This window comes from Stegostoma tigrinum, chromosome 11 (assembly GCF_030684315.1).
Source record: "Stegostoma tigrinum isolate sSteTig4 chromosome 11, sSteTig4.hap1, whole genome shotgun sequence".
NCBI classification, from domain to species: Eukaryota; Metazoa; Chordata; class Chondrichthyes; order Orectolobiformes; family Stegostomatidae; genus Stegostoma; species Stegostoma tigrinum.
Genome location: NC_081364.1, coordinates 46,010,264 through 46,030,988, shown reverse-complemented (window position 1 = coordinate 46,030,988; position 20,725 = coordinate 46,010,264). Strand labels below are relative to the sequence as shown.

Here is a 20,725-nt window from a genome sequence, read left to right as displayed (position 1 = left end):
CATTATAATCATTGACTGCCAGAAAAGCCCATCTGGTTCACTAACGTCCTCTATGGATGGAAATCTGCTGTTGTCACATTGTCAAACCACATGTGACTCCACACAGCAATTGCTGACAAGAACATTGAGGGATGGGAAACAAATGTTGTCCTTGTCAGCAACATCCATAAATCATACAAAATAATTGCTTAAATCCAATAAGAGAGAAAAAGACAAGAGTGAACAACATTAAGACATTACTGAAGTTCAATTCTTGCTCCCCATCCTAAGGGGCAGGGAATAAGAAGAGCCAGAAGTGGCACAGACATGCCTACACCAGGCTGCACCAATAGTTGTGACGTGAAAAGAACACAGACACTTGCTTGTATCCTCTTAGAGCTTTGTTTCCTGTTCCACTGCAGCTTCCCAGTCTGTGCTGGAGATAACCGAAACCTAACTCAAGTAATATCATTGTTGCTAGACAATTAAGAGTAATTCCATTAAAAACTTTCTGAATAGTACCCAATTTCATCTGCACACACTCTCCTCCGCTTCCCCCTCACCATTCCCCTGACATGCATGCACACGCGCATGCACGCACACACACACTCAGGGGCTACAACATTAAGACGATCCAGAGAAATTACAATTCTGCAACATTTCAATTAATCACTAAATCAAGCAAATGATGTGCTGTGGGACAGACTATGACATATTTGATCTTTCAAGTCAACTAGGGACCAATATAATCAACTTCACGGAATGAAGTATATACTAGTTCTACATCAGTTTAGTTAAAGCTGAATCAGAGTAGTCCGTAATTATTATTTTTACGGATGGTGCATTGCTTACCTCAGTGCTGCTGGGTTTCACTACCATTACAGAGTTACTGTTTGAAAAAAACTACTCAATCTAAAATCATTCAATTTTGAATCATTATCAGAGAAACAAAGATGAAATACTGAAGGTGCTTCATCCCAATACTATAAGAGAACTGTTAAATGTTGTTCAGTTCAAGTTATAGTTGCAAACTCAGTGTTACAAATTGGACCGGCAGAAAAAGTTCATAAAATATCTCTAAACTTTGAAATGTGAAACCCTTCTTAAATCCACACAAACACATCTACTTCCAATCTAATTGCAACTGGTTTAGGATACATGCAGAATCAGGCAGTAAAATCTACAACCGTACTATTTAAACAGGCCCAATGCCTGAAATTTTGGCAGCTGTTTAAACTTAAGAGTTGCAGGTTGTGTTTCCCAGAATTCAGGAAGTATGATAACCTAACAGTAGGCTGCCAAATTTACTAATTAAGTGTTTTGCTCGCACTACTTTTGGCTAGGACGAACCCTGAAGTGTTTAAACCCCTCAGGCACATTACTCCATGTTTTCTCCCCCATCCACAAAATTATTGCATTGACCCCACCAACATGAGCTTCTGCTGACTCGAAATGCAATTTTTCCCATTCAGTAGGCATACAACTTCTCAATCTGGACAGCAACTGGAATGGGAAATAGAGTTGAAAAAAACTAATTACTGTTATTAAATTCATCAAGATCTCTTTGCCCTTGCACATTACAATAAATAATACCAGTCTGTACAAATATCAGGGATTACGTTTACTGCTTAATGAAGTGCAGCAAGACCACCTCAGACCGTGAATGATGAATTGCGATTGTATAAAAGATTACTCAGGCCATTTCACCTGCATTCCACAAATGAAAAATAAAGCATGTTATAGAAGCAGCACCATATATCTAAATAGAAGATGCGTAACAGTGAGCATGGTAAATTTAGAACTAATTGTTGAACTGCATCTCTGTAGGGTCTTTATAAATATTCCAATATATACCCTATGGAAAAAAGGTAACAGGAACTAGATGACAGCACAGAATGTTAAAAAGCTTTAGTTACAATAGGTTGGTTATTTGTCTACCACATCTGAAACACAGGTTAAAATTCAACACAGACTACAAAGGTAAAAATTCCTTTTTCTCTTGGCTGTAAATGTCCTGTTTGAAATTGACTGCAAACAGTCTCAATCTATTTTTAGTACTAGTACCAACAAAAAACAGGCTCCAACTTAGTACTGGTGAAAAATCTGAAGGCTTACACAGCATGGCAGCTGAGAACTGGGGGAAAATATCACATTGCAGCTGATGAATTATTGAGATTAGGAGCTAAATAAATTATGGGAATGAGTGCAAAGGAACTTCACTGACACCTCTGTAGGTGGCATGGAGTATCTAAAGTTGACAGTGGTGACTGAAAAGGTTAAACGTTGCAGCACCCTGGACAAAAAAAAACTCTAAAATTAAAAAGAAATAAAGGAAAAAGAGATTTGGGAGGAACTTCCAATACAGAAGTTTAAATCTACATAGCCGAAAGCTCGTTAGAAAGGGGAGGTGGGAAGAAGAACAGAGAGGGAGGGAAGAGAGCAAGAGCATGAGATAAATACCTTTTATTCATGATAGGTGACTAAAAAGGTTCAAAAAGAGGCAGGGTTCTTGGCAGTTCAGCCTGCAGATAAAGCGGAAACTACGCCAAGATAATTTTCTAATCAGATTTATAATCAGCAACATTGAATCAATAGGCCTGTCCTGCCAAGTGCTCTTTGCTGAATTGTTGATTTTATTAAAGATTCTCAAAGAAAATACACGTGAGCAAAGGAGATAAGAAGTAAGTTTGGCCAATTGTTGTTTGCGCAGGTACCACAAACTGCTCTATGGGACACAGCAAAAAGTTATGTTTAGCGTATCCACTGTGTAACACAAACACAGAATACTTGCAGATTAAGCTAAAATTTCTTCAGAGACAGACTTGAATCTCAAAAGATTTTAAAATAATTTGGAAGTACTGTGCTCTAATGCTAAGAAGAAATGATAACGTATGAAAATACGAATTCACCAAATTTAAAACAGCAACCAAATCCAAAGTAAGACATTAAAATGTGAGCAGAAGTAGTTTATTTAGCCCATCTAGTTTGTTCCATCATTCAATACGATCATGGCTGATTTTATAATCATCAAATTTCACTTTCTTGCCTTTCCCCCATAACCCTCAACTCCCTTACGGAGTAAAAATATGCCTCTCTCAGCCTTTAAAATGCCATGAGAGAACAAAATCCTCTTCCTCTGTCTTAGCTGGATGACCCTTTGTTAGGACACTATTTCTTCTGGGCCAAAAGTTCACCTACAAGGTGAAACAACCTACCCTATCAAGCCCCCAAGAAAATCTTTAATGTTTCAATAAGGTTTCCTCTCATTCTTCTAAACTCCAATGAGCCCAAATGGCTTAACCTCTTATCATATGACAGTACTTCCTTACCTGGGATTAGCCCAGAAAACTTTCCTTGGACTGCCTCCCTTTGCACTACATCTTTCTTTAGATAAAGGGGCCCAAAACTGCTCATAGTATTCCAATTATAGTCTCCCTGGTGCCTTGTACAGTTGTGGCAAGTTCTCCTTATAATGATAATCCTTTCCCTTTGAAATGAAAGTCAACACTCCATTTATTTATTAATTTTATCTCTGCCTTCCACACCATAATTTCAACAAATCTCATCTCCAAACTTTGAGACCAAGGATTCTGCTCTCCCCTCTGCAAGTGGAGGCTCAACCAACAGGCTGCAATCAGTAATGATAGGTGAAAACATATCCTCCACAAATAATCCTCAACACTGGCACCACAAAGGCTGAGTACTCATCCACTTACTATACTCCTTATCCATTCACAACTGTGTGGTGAAATTCTGTTTTAACTCCATTTACAAATTTGCTGGTGACATCACTAGAGAGTGGGTCAGCTCTCAAAACGACGAGACAGACAGCTTAGTGGGGTGGTTCAAAGAAAACAATCTTTCACCCAGTGTCAGAAAAATGAATGGGCTGGTCATTGACTTCAGGAAGCAGAGTGGAGACATGCCCTTGTTTGTACCAATGGTGCTGAGGTGGAGGTGGTTGAGAGCTTTAAGTTCCTAGAAGTCAATATCACCAATCTATCCTGGTTTATCCACATGAGCACTACGGTCAAAAAAGAACACCTATGCCTCTACTTTCTCATTTTTAACAGATGCACCACAATTTGGTATGGCAACTGCTCTTTCGAAGCTACAAGAAATTACAGACAGTTCTGAATGTAGCCCAGTCCATCACAAAACCAGCCTTCCTTCCAATGATTCCATCTACATTTCCCGCTGCCTCGGGAAAGCAGCCAACAAAATCAAAGATCCCTCCCACTCAGTTATACTCTCTTTCATCAGCTGAAGATACAAAATTTTGAAAACACATACTAATAGATTCAGGAACAGCTTCTTCCCCACTCTCATCAGACTTACAAACAGGCCTCTTAAATATTTGAGTTGATCTTTCTCTGCAGCTGTAACACACTATTCTGCATTCTGTTCTATGACTGATTAGCAATCAAAACAATACTTTTCACTGTATCTCAGTACATGTGACAGGAATAAATCAAATTAAATTTATGTCCCTCAATTATCTGAACTTGGATGCTAACATTTTGGGATTTATGCACAAAAACTCCAAAAATCCATCCATGCTGCAGCTTCTACAGTCCTCCTCTGCTTAAATAATATTTAGATCCTCTGGATTTCCTGCCAATATGTATAACTTCACATTTTCCCTACATTGTATCACATTTGCTAAGTTTTTGCCCACTCACTTAACCTGTCTATATCCCTCTGAAGGCTTGGTGTCATCCTCACCACTTGTCTTCCCACTTATTTTTGCGTCATCCATTTGGTGATAGTACAGTCGCTTTTCCTATTCAAGTCATTAATATATATAATAAATAACTGCAGCCTCAGCACAGATCCTATGCACTTCATGAGATGTCATCCTGAAAATGTCCCCTTTATCTAAACTCTATTAGTTAGCCAATCCTCTACCCATGTTAATATGCAACACCACTTTAAAGTCAAATCTTAAGTAGTTTAAGATGCTGTAACTTATTAGGCACCTCCTCAAAATCCAAATATTACATCTATTTCTTCCCCTTTACCAACCCTGTTAATTATCATCTCAAAAGAATCCTAATAAATTTGTCAGGCATGATCCCCACCGCCCACCACCAACCCCGCCCCCCGAGAAGCATGCTAATTCAAATTGGTCATACAGTTTTTTTTTAAATGCTCTACATTTTCTATAATAACACCTGCTCTTTGGAAAAATGCTAAGTTTTCTGGCCTATTCTTATTTATTTCTGGTCTCCTTTGCTTTTAAAGCAAAGGTATTACATTGCAAGTTTTCCAATCATTTTGGACTTTACCGGAAATTAAAAGTTCTTGCAAGTGTAATACTAGTGCATCCACTATCTCTGTAGCTATTTATTTTACTGTTCTAAAATGCATCCAATCAGACCCAGGGCACCTGGCAGTCTTCAATTCCACTTATCTCTATTGAATGCATAATATTTAATTGACTCTCCTTTTGCCCCTTGATCTAGTAATTTTGGAATGCTGTCTCGGTCTTCTATAACGAATCTACATTAAATGTATTAAATGAAGAGAGGCCAGCATTAAAGGTCTTGCTGCCCATCATGATATTGCTTGCAAATTTACTCTCAAAGTTTATCTTCTCTCTTTTTTATGTGGTAGTCTTTTGTTGGTTTCCAAACCTTTCCGAATCCCTGGCTTACCAGTGATCTTTGTCTTACCTTTCAATTTCATACCAATCTTAACGTACCTGGTCAACCATGGTTAGCTTATCTTTTTCTTCAAATTCTTCTTTGTCTCTTCGACATATGATGTTACTGTGAACCTTGATTTTCATAAAAAGATGTGCCATTGTCCCACAACTATCTTTGCTGCTAAACCACTTTTCCAGTTTCACTCCAACTAGCTTTTCCTTCATTCCTTTGAATTTAAACTTTACACACTTGTTTCCAACCTATGGTCCTCCCTCTAAACTGAATAATAAATTCTACCATGGAATTTCTACCATTTCTAGGGAATTTTTTCTCTCAGATTATTTAAACCAGCCTCATTAGACAATACTAGGTTAGATCAGCAACATAATCAGTCTTAAAACGAGTCCTGAATACACTCTGAATTCTTCCTCATGGCTACCTCTGCCAATGTTACAAGAGAATAAAGTCAACCATGGTTAATCTACGATAACAAAGTGTGTAGCTGGATGAACACAGCAGGCCAAGCAGCATCTCAGGAGCACAAAAGCTGATGTTTCGGGCCTAGACCCTGTGTTCATTCAGCTACACACTTTGTTATCTTGGATTCTCCAGCATCTGCAGTTCCCATTATCTCTTAATCGATGGTTAATCTACTGCCATTTTTACATGCCATCTATCTCCCGATTTAGTTGTTGTCCCAGCGTAGTTGTTAAGGGGCTTATGGGCTACTCCTGCCAATGTCATTTTCCCTATTTTGTTTCTTATTTCCACCTTTATGGATCTGATCCAAGATCATTTCTTGTTATTGTACTTAATCCATCCAATATTAACAATACAACCCTCGCCATCCTTTCCTTCCTGCCTGTCCTTTTGAAAAGATACATACCCCTAAGCTTCTAACTCCCTGTTTTGATTTCACTGTAACCAGTTGTAGTTGGTTGGCTCATAGAGCTGGTTTATTGTTTCAAGGACGTTTCATTACACTGCTGGGTAACAACATCAGTGCAGCCTCCGATGAAGCGCTGTTGTGTTTTCCTAGCCTGTCATTTAAACTCTGGTGCCCGTTGAGCTGGACTACCTCACTTCTGGTTTTCCAGAATGGCAGGAAGAGCACAACCATTAACTTGCTGTTAATTAATTTACTTTGTTCTGAATACCATATACCTTTAAGTATACAGCCATTAAATTTTGCGTTCTTACTTTTTTTAATCCTTTGACACTACTTGCTGTTGTTTTTCTAAGTTTCTACACTCTGCTCTTTCTATTTGCACTGTGGGTATTGTTATTTAAATAGCTGCCATATCCTTTTGCTTTGCAAGCCTGCACTTCCCTTGTCCAAAATCTGCCCATCTGGTAATAAAGTTTAAATCCCTTTCTACAGTCCTGGTTATGCTATTTGCCAGAAGGGGAGGCGATGGTCTGGTGGTATTATCATTAGACTGTTAATGCAGAAATCTAGTAAGATTCTGGGAACTCAGGTTAAAATTTGGCCATGGCAAATCACGGAACTTGAATTCAATGTATATTTGGAATTAGAAGTCTAACGATGACCATGAAACCATTGCTGGTTGTCAGAAAAATCCATCTGGTTCACTAATGTCCTTTAGAGAAGGAAACTCTAAGTAGTCTGGTCTACATATGACTCCAGACCCACAGCAACATGGATGACACTTACCTCCACTCTGGTCAATAAGCGCGTGGCCAGGTATGTCCAGATCCTGTGAATGAATAAAGATGTGAAGCCCATCCCACTGGAAAAGCTCCCTTTTATCCTAGTACTGGTGCCAGTGAACTGAAACACTCACTCACACCAAATTTTGAGCCATACATTTAAATTCTCAGCTTTATTAATCTATGCTACTTTTCCCTTTGGCTCAGGTAGTAATCCAGAGATTATTTCCTTGGTGGTACTATTTTTTTAAAATTTGGCTCCTAACTGTTTAAAGTCTGTCAGCAGATCTTCCTTTCTGCTATTAACACAATTAACCATTAAAGGAACAAATTACAAAACAACATTCAACCACACTGCTCAACTGATCTAATACAAAATGAAGAATTTTTTTTCCAGACAAGTAGGTGGAGTACACAAACATTCAAACATCTTGCTAAGTGGACTACTTCTTGTCCACTTTAAATGGTAGCTTCATAAGTTTTTGCTATAGGCATTTAAAATCATTTTGACAAGCAACGTCTACTAGACTTGGTATAAAAATCACAGAAGGAAAATCAGGTGCACACAAATGCCAGAAATAATCTGAAACCCGATTGTGTGCAGAAAGTCTTTAAAAAAGGAACACTGACTTTACTTCCATGTCAGAAGTGTTTCAATATGATATAATTCCAACAGAAAAGGAAATATAATTCTCATATTGAAGCTGAAGTTGCACTCGTGTCGCAATACAATTGAATAATTGCAGACTTTAGTAACGTCACATCATAATAAACATGTTTCAAATGAGCTTATAAATTAATTTCAAAACAGGACATCAAAACATACAGAGCACAGATAAACTGTTATGAATGACTCACAAATAGAGGAGCACAAGGCTGGCAGAAGGAGGTCCTATCTCTGGGATTGCAGTCAACTCATTATGATCAAGTCGTCTGCAACAGAAAATAAACAAAATTCATGATAAAAATCTCCCTCTTTATCGTTCACTTTGAGCATTGTCTGAATTATAGGCCATGTGATCGACAGCTCAATATATCACTGCTGTTCCATAACATTTCTGCTCCTAATTGTCAGTATTCCCTCTTATTCACATTCAGAACAGTTTGAAAATGAATTACTTAGAATATCATTATCAGTACCCATTCAACAACAGTATATTAAGAAATTTATTTTTTTTCACTAACATTTTAGTCAACATAAAACACTGATAATAGGGTGGTCCACGATAGGTGGACAGATAGGAAAAGCAATGGCAACAGAGAAACATTAAGAAAAATAGCTCTATGGAGTTAGATGGATTTAAAATGATTAGGAAGGCAGATTTAACAGTTAAAATGTAAAATTCTGTCAGATTGAAATAACCAAACTTTCAAATTAACAGCCAGATTTATAAATAGAAGTTTAAACATACAAATGTTTTACAGATTCTAACACAAAAAAACTCCAAAACATGTTGTGGTATTGTGTTTCTCCACAATAAATTTGATAAGCTGGAATACAGCAAGATTTTCTCCAACTGTGATGGACAACCCACTTCCAAATAAAACTTATTTTTCACATATTCAAATTATGAGAAGTTCAAAAATCTCTAGTAAGTGACCAGAAGCTGTTTTGAATACATTTTGAAATTATGCTTCCAATGTATTGGAAAATATACTAATCACAAACACTTTCAGTAAAATTCTTAACTTTCCAAGTAAATGAAACAGAGCAGGAGAAATCAGCAGATGATGTGTTATGTGGATAATAGTTTCAGCATGCACAACAGTAATACCCATCTGAATATGGCTGAGTCCACGGAGGATGATGTGTGAAGTGATAACAGAAGAGTTGAGCTTGTAAAATCCCTACAAAAAGGATTTTGCTGACAGAGATGTGACTATGAAAAGGAAAATGCTTTGGAGGTGAAAGCAAGTCACTTCAGGATTTGAAAGAGTCAAGATGTTACTCCTTTACTCATTCAGTTACACAAATATATTTCCGTCTAGTAAGTGGTTCCAGCACGGCACATTTAAGCAATATACATTAGGGGATTTGATCATTTGTTCCACATGACCCCAAAAAAAAATCAATATACTAAGCTGAGATCAAGACATCATTTAAGAAAAGTAACATAACTATCAGATTTTAAGTCACTCAAAGAAATAACATTAACATTATATTGGCTTTTCATCCTACAGGAAGCAGGGCATTGTCACAGCAACAGCCGAGTACTGGGAGGGATTAGAATGCGAAATCGATAAATCAAGCATTCTTTCCATTTCTCTCTCCCCTCAAAATTTTAAATAAAATTTGGATATATCTGACGAGGAGAACAAATTTCAATAATGGTTGATTTTCTTGAACGTCAGCTGACCTTCAAACCAAATTTTCAACGCAATGTACACTGTAGTTCTCTTGCTCAATTTATCAACTGTTAACTTGCTAACCGGAAAATAACTTCTAAACATTTCTTTACAAAAAAAAATTCCTGAAACTACTACATGAGCATGTAAGCAGCTATCAAAGTAAAACTACCAAAGTTAATCGTTTAGTCTGCTTATGCAAAACAGCAAAATCTTGCTTGCATTTAGAATTGAATATTGACATTTAAAAAGTAGATCAATGAAAGGATATAACAAAGTACAATTTCAGATTTAAGTTTTTAAGACGAGTGGGTCCATGCTATTTCACAAAGTGCAAAAAGAGTCACATAAATATATAACTAAAACATTAATTTTAATACATACATTTCACGAAGACTGTGCAGTTCTGTGAAAAGAGAGGGATCAATTGTTGTCAGTTTGTTGTAGCTCAGGTTTCTGTAAAAAAGATAAATGCAAATTAGATAACATTCAGCAGAATTCAACTAATACTGTTAACTCTTTTTCAACGGCATTGTAAGGCAATTTCATTCGAGCAAGTTTTTTTCCATGGCATTGTACGGCAATTTCATTCGAGCAAGTTTTTTCCAAAAAGTAAATTCCCTTTTATGAGAAACAAAATCACTGTTAGTAGATTTGGTTGTCGCTGTTTGACTGTAACTTACAAATCATCAGCATATAAAAGCAAATTTTACTTCAGCAATCTTTTTTGGGCCAGAACAGTTGCATCCTAAACTTTCATTACCATGAACAAATTCTTGAACTCTCAACAGCAACATGCGTTTACACAGTACCCGAAGGGCCTTCAAACTGCATCACTATGAAAATGGACAGGGCCAAAAGAAGTGTAACAAGAATGTGCATCCACAAAGGTAGGAGTCAGATTCTAAACAGAGCCTTGGGTGAGGCAAGCAAAATGGAAGAACAAACCAATTTAAAGAAGAGAGGATTCCAAAGCATGAAACCAAGACAATGAGAGCATAGTTTCTGAGCATGGGGCAAAAGGATTGTACAAATGCATAGAAGATAAAAACTGAGAAACATGGAATATGAGGTAAAGTGGAAGGAAAGATTGTGGTGCTGGAGGAGATTAGAAGTTTTGAATGGTAAGGCTATCAAATAATTTAAACAGAAGGATAACAATTCTTAAATTTGTGGGATGAAGGAACAAGGTTTAAATCTAAGTCAGTGAAAGGACAAGCACCTTTAACATACTAAGGCATTCCAAGACAGTTTACAGTGTACTCAGGTTAAAGGGGAAGACATTAAGATTGGTAGCAGGGTTAAAAAAGGGATAGTTTTTGTTTGAAACAGCAGAGGAAGATAAGAAAATCTAATAAGATTAAAATGGGAATTTCAGCAAAGATCTGAATAGGAACACTGAAGAAAACTACAAAAAAAATTAGTCATATGTTAGCAACTGTTGGCATACTACAACTTTTTTGCCTGAGACGTTTCAGGAACAAGAGACAGCTTGAAGTCCATCAATTGGTAACTGTAGAAATGCATCCTATTTACCTCTGGAAGAAGTTGGTTGGTGTCTTCACTCCGATAGCAACAGCTGAAAATCCAACCATTACTTTTTTAAAATAAGTTCTCATGCCTCTTTTCTCACATTCAACCTTGGCAGTGTTCTTTAATATAGGCCTCAAAACAGGCAACTCAGCAGACCAACAAATTATATAGTACAATGAGATTCATTACCTTAAATTTGTAGCAAATGCAGTGAAGAAACTTCTAAGAGTCCTACCACTGGTGAGTGGCCTTACTGAAACATCATTAAATGATTTTTTAAAAAAGCTGTTGTCAAATCATGGAAACATAACAATTTAGGAGGTGGCTTTGTGATCCAACATCCATTATGCCCCAATAACTTCTTTAAAATCAGGGCCTTTACAATGTAGTCTTGCCATATCAGTGCTCCCATATTGAATTACCCTGAAGTCCATTACTATCATCACAACTATGTGTCAATTTTAATATCATCTCAGAACTATATAGCCAAGCCAGAGAGCTGGATTGTCACATTTGCGGAAACTCAACAGACCTTAAAAAAAGAGGCAGGATTTGACTGAGGTCAGACCCTGGGACAGTGTCCTTCATACAGCCTGGCCATCTAAACTCAGCGCTGAGTTCAACCAAGGATATATTTACTCCAGCAACAGCCCTAACCTGTAGAGTGCAAGTTATACATTAACGAAAATGTGAATACTCATAATTGGGAGGTACACCAAACAGTCAAGCTGCAATTATTTAAATACACAATCTGATTTACATTAACTGTTAGTACATATTACTGCAAGGGCTATCATTTTCGATGATTTAAAGTTTGGCTGCATTCGTAACCTACGATTATCACAGCAGGAATATTTCATGTTTATAATTTGATTGACAATTGTTGGAAACATAGAACATAGAACATAGAACAGTACAGCACAGAACAGGCCCTTCGGCCCACAATGTTGTGCCGACCATTGATCCTCATGTATGCACCCTCAAATTTCTGTGACCATGTGCATGTCCAGCAGTCTCTTAAATGACCCCAATGACCTTGCTTCCACAACTGCTGCTGGCAACGCATTCAATGCTCTCACAACTCTCTGCGTAAAGAACCTGCCTCTGACATCCCCTCTATACTTTCCACCAACCAGCTTAAAACTATGACCCCTCGTGCTAGCCATTTCTGCCCTGGGAAATAGTCTCTGGCTATCAACTCTATCTATGCCTCTCATTGTCTTGTATACCTCAATTAGGTCCCCTCTCCTCCTCCTTTTCTCCAATGAAAAGAGACCGAGCTCAGTCAACCTCTCTTCATAAGATAAGCCCTCCAGTCTAGGCAGCATCCTGGTAAACCTCCTCTGAACCCTCTCCAAAGCATCCACATCTTTCCTATAATAGGGCGCCCAGAACTGGACGCAGTATTCCAAGTGCGGTCTAACCAAAGTTTTATAGAGCTGCGACAAGATCTCATGACTCTGAAACTCAATCCCCCTGTTAATGAAAGCCAAAACACCATATGCTTTCTTAACAACCCTGTCCACTTGGGTGGCCATTTTAAGGGATCTCATATATCTATGTTTATGGACAATACAGTAAATTCTGTGTCCACGAGATCATGACTTGTGAATTTGCCTACCCATGCCAAAATGCAACAACAAAATTTGACATCCGTGAACAAAACTCATGCATCTGCGATTTTTAACCTATATTTTTAACACTCTTCGCACTCGTAAATCTCATCATTCTCAGGAATGGAATGCTTGCACATAGAGAGAAATATGTGGAGAACTGTAAGTGAATTAGTTGGATATTTTCTGAATTAAAAAGATTTTGTTGTCAAAGAGTACATTGTTTCTTGGAAATTAGGCAAACAGTTTAAATGTTGCTGCGATACAATTGCTGACACAGAAAGTCAAACAACTTCAGCAAAAAGACAAGCAAAGCTTCTGGGAAGAGATATGGTCATGATCATAGAGTCATAGCATCATACTGCACACAAACAGACACTTCAGTTCAAGATGTCCACGTTGACCAAGTTTCCCAAAATAAACTAGTTCCATTTGCCTGTGTTTAGCCCGTATCCCACTAAGCCTTTCCTGTTCATGTACTTGTTCAAATATCTCAAATGTGCAACTGTACCTGCATCGACCATTTCCTATCACAATTCATTCCATAGGTACACCAACCAGTGTGTGAAAAGGCTGCCCCTCAGGTCTCTTAAATCTTTCTCCTCTTACCTTAAAACTATGCCCTCTATTTTTGAACTCCCTGTACTGTGGAAAAGACCCATTATTCCCCTTGTCAATGCCCTTCATGATTTAATAAACATCTATACAGTCACCCTCAATCTCCTATGCTCCAGGGATAAGATGTCCCAGCCTCTCCAACCTCCCCTTATAACTAAAACCCCCAGTCCCAGTAATATTCTGGTAAATCTTTTCTGCACCCCTCTTCAATTTAATAATATCCCTCCTATTAGAAGGGTGACCAGAACTATACAGCAGGACTCCAAAAATGGCCCCACCAATGTCCTCTATAGCGACAGTATGACATCCCAACTCCTACATTCAAATGAGCCAAATGCTTTCTTCACCAGTTTAACTGTGACTTCACTTTCAAAAAACTATATACCTCAACCCCTAGGTCTCTTTTTTCGCCAACACTCCCCCTGGCCCTGTTATTAATTGTGCAAAGTCCTACCCAGTAAGGCTTACAGAAATGCAAACCACACATTTATCCCAATTGCACTCCTTTTGCTATTAACTGATTTACTGGCCCTGCTAATCAAGATTGTGTTGTACTTTGAGACAACCTTCTTCTGTGTCCACTCTAAGAGCAATTTGGGTGTCATCTGCAAAATTCCTAACCATGCTTCCTATATTCTCATTCATTCAATTATTTTATAATAGTGATAAACAACGGACCCACACAAATCCCTGTGGAGCAGGGTTCTGGTGCGAAAAAAAACCCTCCACCACCACCTCTGTCTCCCATCGTCAAGCCAATTTTGTACTCAATAACTTGCTCTCCCTGTATCCCATGTGATCCAACTTCATTGGCCAGTCTATGTGAAGCCTTATTAAAAGCTTTGCTAAAGTCCATGTAGACAACATCTTCCGCTGTCTTCATCTGTCTTCTTGATCACATCCTCAAAAAAACTTAACCAAGTTTGTGAAACAATTTCCTACACACAAAGCCAAGCTGACTATCCACAATCAGTCCCTGCATCTCCAAATACATGTAAATCCCGTCTCAGAATCCCATCTAACAATTTATCCACTGACCTCAGACTCAATGGTCCAGAGTTTCCAGGCTTTTGCTTAGAGACTTTGCTAAACAAAGGCACATTATTAGCCACTCTCCAGCCTTCCAGCACCTCACCCATGACTGCAAGTGAAACAAATACCCCTGCCAGTGGCCCCACAATTTCTTCCTTAGCTTACTCACAATGCTACAGGATACACTTAAATCGGGTCCCAGGGACTTATCTACATTTACGTGTTCTAAGACCTCCAGCATTGCCTCTTCTGTAATGTGGACTGTTTAAGACATCACTATTTTTTCCCCCAAGTTCCCTGGCTTCCATGTGTTTTTCCCCCATAGTAAATACTGACAAAACATTCACTTAGTATCTCACCCATCTCCTATGGTTCCACATATGGATGACGTTGTTCATCTTTAAAGGAGCCCTATTCTCTCTCACAGATAAACAAGGTGGTCTTTTGCCTCTAAGCGTTCTTGCAGAATCTGTCTGGATTCTCCTTAGCCTTATCTGACAAGGCCACCTCCTGTACCCTTTTTGCCCTTATCATTTCCCCAAGTATGCCCCTACTTCCCCAATACTCAAGGGATTCACTAGATCCCAGCTGTCCTTACTTGATGAATAGGAGTTCAGAAGAGTGGCCAATTACACAAGATTATCGAGGGCCCCGCACAAGAACCGTCTTAGCAGCAGAGGGAGCTTGGGGGGAGTGGCCTGTTCCACGCAATTATCGAGGGCTCCAGACAGGGAACATCTTAGCAGCGGTTGGAGGGGAATCACAACAGGGAGCAGGGGTCCTGGAACCAATGTCTGTGTAAGGCCAAATCCAGAAGGCAGTGGGACACCCACACTCACTCAGAACAACAGACTACTGTGCCTGATAGTGAATCCAGTAGGAGGTCCTTTTAGTTTTGATCCTGATTAGCAACAATTTTCAGATGCTGCGAGTTAAGGAATTTAAGAACATAAAATCTTGATGTTTTACACACTTAAATCTAAAAAATGTGGGTAAAGGAAGGATAGTTGAAAGATGGCCTCAGAAGAAAACAGCAGTGGCAGCCAGGACTAGTCTTTTCACTCTTTCTCGCTGGTCTGGGGAGATCAGACTCAACCTGGTGCAGAGTCTTCTACACATCAGCAACCCTGCCAGTGCTATCCCTCTAGTTGCATGTAGGGTAGTCCTATAGTTAAATAGAAACCATAGCAGCTGGTATTTACTGAGGCTTTAAGCTGTTCCTTCACTTTCCAGCCTTATGTCTCCACTTTCACCCATAATACAAATGGCACTTGGCATACCTTGCAGAATCATGGAATTGTTTCCTGATCAACAGGCAAGATGGCCATGGCTCCTCTGATAATCCTAGGCCTTCTTAGAAAGCTTCTGAGTATTTACATAATATTTCACTTGGGTAGCCATTTTCTAATTGAGAAACGTTGAGCCAATCTAAGTGAATTTCTCGCAACCAATTTCACTCCATCAAGCTGGGCCCAAGCATTTTATTACAAAGAATGGTAACAGAACCAGCTGCTTTTCAAAAAAGACTAGAATTGAAACTGTACCGTCGACCTGTAAAGGTTTCCTGGGCAGGTCCTCACTTGGAAGTCCAAAGTGAATTTTGTTAAAAACCGGTTCTGCAATCAATGCTATCAACCTCCATTAGAACTGGGTGACCACTCACTTGGAGGGAGAGGGAGAGGGAGGAGAGGGATAACAAAGTGTGGAACTGGATGAATCTTACGAGCACAAAAGCTGACGTTTCAGGCCTAGACCCTTCATCAGAAAAGGGGGATGTGGGGAGAGGGTTCTGAAATAAATAGGGAGAGAGGAGGAGGCGGATCAAAGGTGGATAGGGGAAAAGATAGGTGGAGAGGAGACAGACAAGTTAAAGGGGTGGGGATGGAGCCTGTAGAGGTCAGTATAGGTAGGGAGGTAGGGAGGGGATAGGTCAGTCTGGGGAGGACAGACAGGTCAAGGGGGCAGGATGAGGTCAGGAGGTAGGGAATGGAGTTGTGGTTTGAGGTGAGGTGGGGGGAAATAGGTAAGAGGAAGAAGAACAGGTTAGGGAGATGGGGACGAGCTATGCTGGTTTTGGGATGAGGTGGGGGGGAGGGGAGATTTTGAAGCTTGTGAAATCCACATTGATACCATTGGGCTGCAGGGTTCCTAAGCGGAATGGGAGTTGCTGTTCCTGCAACCTTCGGGTGGCATCAGTGTGGCACTGCAGGGGGCCTAGGATAGACATGTCATCTAAGGAATGCGAGGGGGAGTTGAAATAGTTCACGACTGGGAGGTGCAGTTGTTTGTTGTGAACCGAGCATAGGTATTCTGCAAAGTGATCCCCAAGCCTCCACTTGGTTTCCCCAATGTACAGGCAGCCACACCAGGTACAGCAGATGCAATATACCACATTGGCAGATGTGCAGGTGAACATCTGCTTGATGTGGAAAATCATCTTGGGGCCTGGGTTGGGGGTGAGGGAGGTGATGTGGGGGGCAAGCGTAGCACTTCCTGCTACAGGGTGGGGATGGAAAAACGTCTTTGGTGGTGGGGTTGGATTGTAGATGGCAGAAGTGTCGGATTATGATGCGTTGTATCCGGAGGTTGGTAGGGTGGTAAGTGAGGACGAGGGGGATTCTCTTTTGGCAGTTATTGCCAGGACAGAGTATGAGGGATGAGTTATGGGAAATGCGGGAGACACAGTCGAGGGCATTCTCAATCACTGCGGGGGTGGGGAGGACGTTGCAGTCCTTGAAGAACTAGGACATCTGGGATGTACGGGAGTGGAATGCCTCATCCTGGGAGCAGATGCGGCGGGAGGTGAAGGATTTGGGAATAGGGGATGGAATTTTTGCAGGAAGGTGGGTGGGAGGTGGTGTATTCCAGGTAGCTGTGGGAGTCGGTGGTGTGAAATGGATATTGGTTGAAATCGGTTGACCATTTACTTGGACATTTGTTTTAAACTGGTTCTGATCTGGGTGTTGCTAAGCAATTTCACTGTTCCAAACCAGATATAGGTGGACTTCTCAGCAGGTCTGGCAGCACCTATGGAGAAAAATCAAGGTTAACATTTTGGGTCCAGTGACCCTTCTTCAGAACTGTTCTGCAAAAGGATCACTGGACACAATGTTAACTGTGCTTTCTCTTCAGAGGCTGCCAGACTACTGAGATTTTCCAGCAACTTGTTTTTGTTTCAGATTTCCAATATCTGCAATTCTTTTGCTTTTTTTGTAGGTGGACTTTCCAGGGTAGGAACTGTCCTGAATACGCTCCTGGATACTAGCGTATGAGTTACCTCACTCAAGTAGGACGCTTTGTTGTCTCAAGTCTGAATACCAGCAGCAAACTACAATGGCTTGCCAAACAGAACCCTTCAGAAAACTTTAACAACATGGCCGAAGCTTGGCTTTGTTTGGGGTTATGCTGTGTGCCAACCCAGAGTCCCTCTGATCAGGATATATCCTGTGTGAAGCTACGCAATTGCCTGCATAGAAATGGTATTTCCCTGCCTCAGTGAGACTGGTGGCTGTGTTCCCTTCCATCAGAATACCGCGTAACTCATACTTTAGAGAGACCGGTATCCCATTATTAAGTTACTCTTTATTTATACATGATCAGTCCTTGACTTTAGTACTGCCTCTTCAGAGTCTGCTAGAGTGTCAGTATTTGTCAGCCAGGGTTTCCTGATTGACAGCCCCAATCAGCGAATTCATTCCAAGAAGTCCAGCTGGCTGACCTCATTGCTATCACTACAAATACAGCACAGACATTAAAACAATAGTTGCCTTTGATGTGGAGTTACAACTCAGTTAAGCAATCTTAAAGTTTCAAGTGGGCTTTCAAGTTTTTTTTAAATCATCATAAAGGCGGTAATTAAGCATTTAGGTTTTTGTTTCATTTAATCCCAACAAGGTTGCTGAGGTCTGCACATGGAGGACGCCCGTATTGGCATAAAGATATAAGGGCAAAAGTGTTGGATAGAGACCATGGGATTGCGTGAAAGTTAGGAGGATCCATGGGGATCTGTGGGTGGGAAGAGTTCGCATAGATGGTTTTGGTGACAGCCGAGAGGACCAAAAGGCCCAATATTAAAACAGAACAATAGCGACAAAGTCCGAGCAGACCTTCTAAACATCCCACCTGGTAATGTGCAGCCACGTGTGAATGCTGAGCCCAGCTCACCCCACCCCTGTACTCCTGCACCCACCCTGAATTTCTAACATAAGATCATCTGGGTCGAAAATATGCAAATATAAATCTGCAAGAAACCACATGGCCATGGACCAGGTAAATGTCACAGGCCTTAAAAACGTAAACGAAGCTGAAGCTACATCTGCATTTTGTGCACAATTTCCTGACGTGAAATGAATGCAAACGCAAGAGGCGTGAATAATAAGCTTCAGAATCAGTACGTGGATTTCAGTCTTATATTGGCTATTCACTCTAAAAATCAGATTAAAAGGATTAACTGTTCCCTTTTCTATTTAAAAACTTCTTTCTGATTACCACAAGGCCAGTAGTGTCTCACTGTGCAGGTACAGGTGCAGTGATAAAACGTCTTACTCTATCTGAGCAAGTAGAAAGCAAAGATAAGGCAACCCAAGCTTTCTAACCACTTCAAAAGGATCTGACAATGAAAAGATTAAATGTTGCTCAAGATAGCCTTGACGTTAAGCCAACTATTTCAACAAACCACCAACACAACTGCTAAATCTGCAATGCAGAAAACAGTTACACTAATCCCTCTGACTTGAAGCAACAGAGCATCCAAATAATTTCCTGATGAGTTACAGAAGGTACCTTTTTGGAGGGCTAGCAATTAGCAATATAACAATTCTCCAGGTTCAAGTATTATTTCAACAATAATGTTGCTTACTTTTAAGATACAAATATGCTATGGATTGGGGATTGATGTTCTAGTTGAAGGACAGGAATTAGTCAGAGCTATTCCTAATTTACACCAAAAAGGTATGGCCCTCTTACTCAACACTACACAAAGCAGTGGGCAGAGTCAGACAGCTGCTAATATTACTGAAATGTCAATCACAATTTATCTGCTTATTTTTATTTTAATTCTGAACATACAATGCCAAATCCAACAGGCACAATTATTTCTGTAAATGCCTCATTTTCTTTTTCTAAATGAAAATACCCACAACATAAAACCATGTGTGTAATAAAAAGTTATATCAACATACATATGTTATTTACAATTCACAATTACTGCAAACAGATCTTGCATTTGAGGCTGAAAAATAAAGTTTGCTTCAAATTTTGCAACCATATCTACTTTAGAAAAGCACACATTTGGAGTTTTCATCCCAATCAACAGTTTTATTGGTAACATGTTCAAAAAAGGTGAACCAAACAAGAACAACCTTACTGCAATAAAACACCTTTAGAGAATAAAAGTAAACACTCAGAAATCTGACGAAAGAGCTCTCCTTAGCGTCAACAGCAGAGACAATGAACAAGAAAATAAGGCAGAAACAACACAGCATACATAGTACTTGATAAAATTTGACACCCAGCTCAGAAAAGATATATTACTGTTCGAATTTTCCCATAGTAAATGAGTTAAATTACATGGGTAGGCTGCAAGAACTTGACATTTATATCCTTAAGTTTAGAAGGTCAAGGGATCACTAAATCAAGGCATTGACTCACAGATAGGATTTGGCACAGGGAATAAAAGATAAACTGTTTCCACTGGCAGTAGGGTCTGTATTGGACATCATAGATTCATGATGATCAAAATAGCTAGGGACATGTGAATTCTACGTACAGCAAGTTAGGGTCTGAAATGACAGTGTTGAGGCTATTCAATACAAATTCTCAAAGTGGTACTGTATATTCACTTGTGATTTGAGAGGAAATCACAACACCATGGGGAAAGAGCAAAATAGTAGGACTAACGACATTGTGCCTGTGTTGGCTTTTCGCAAAGCCAATGAACTGAATATTCTCCTTCCACGTTATATGACTTTATTCTTACAAAGCTGAAAGCAACACTCTTAGTTTTTCTCCATATCATTTGACTTCCTTGTCTAAGTAAATGGAACTGAGGTATGGATCAACCAATGACTGAAGAACAGCAAAGAATGCTCAAGTAGTTGACTGGTTTACCCTTTGTACTATAAGCAAAACCACTAGTGAAATCCAATACTCACCTGGATACAGGAAGTTAGAACACTCAAACAGCTCAATACCATTCAGGATGGACTAGGCCCCTTGATTAGCACCCATTACAACATTTAACACCCATATCCTCCACAATTGTTGTAGTTAGCAAAATCAAAAGAT

At 39.6% G+C, this 20,725-nt stretch overlaps 1 protein-coding gene across 5 annotated transcripts in view; it reads right to left on the bottom strand.

The window, feature by feature from the left end:
- The window catches only part of lrig1 (leucine-rich repeats and immunoglobulin-like domains 1), a 104,346-nt gene that overhangs the window by 55,608 nt on the left and 28,013 nt on the right, over nt 1–20,725 (bottom strand). For 4 of the 5 annotated variants that reach the window (XR_007249256.2, XM_048547935.2, XM_048547936.2 and 1 more), the window contains exons 2-3: nt 10,029–10,100; nt 8,157–8,231 (exon numbers count right to left, since the gene is read on the bottom strand). The exons of the other annotated variant lie outside the window; for it this stretch is intronic. Coding sequence is in view for 3 of the 4 variants with exons in the window: in XM_048547935.2 (XP_048403892.2) it covers nt 8,157–8,231; nt 10,029–10,100 (147 nt within the window). In the remaining variant the exon portion in view is untranslated. The remainder of the gene's footprint in view (nt 1–8,156; nt 8,232–10,028; nt 10,101–20,725) is intronic. 5 annotated transcript variants of the gene reach the window in all.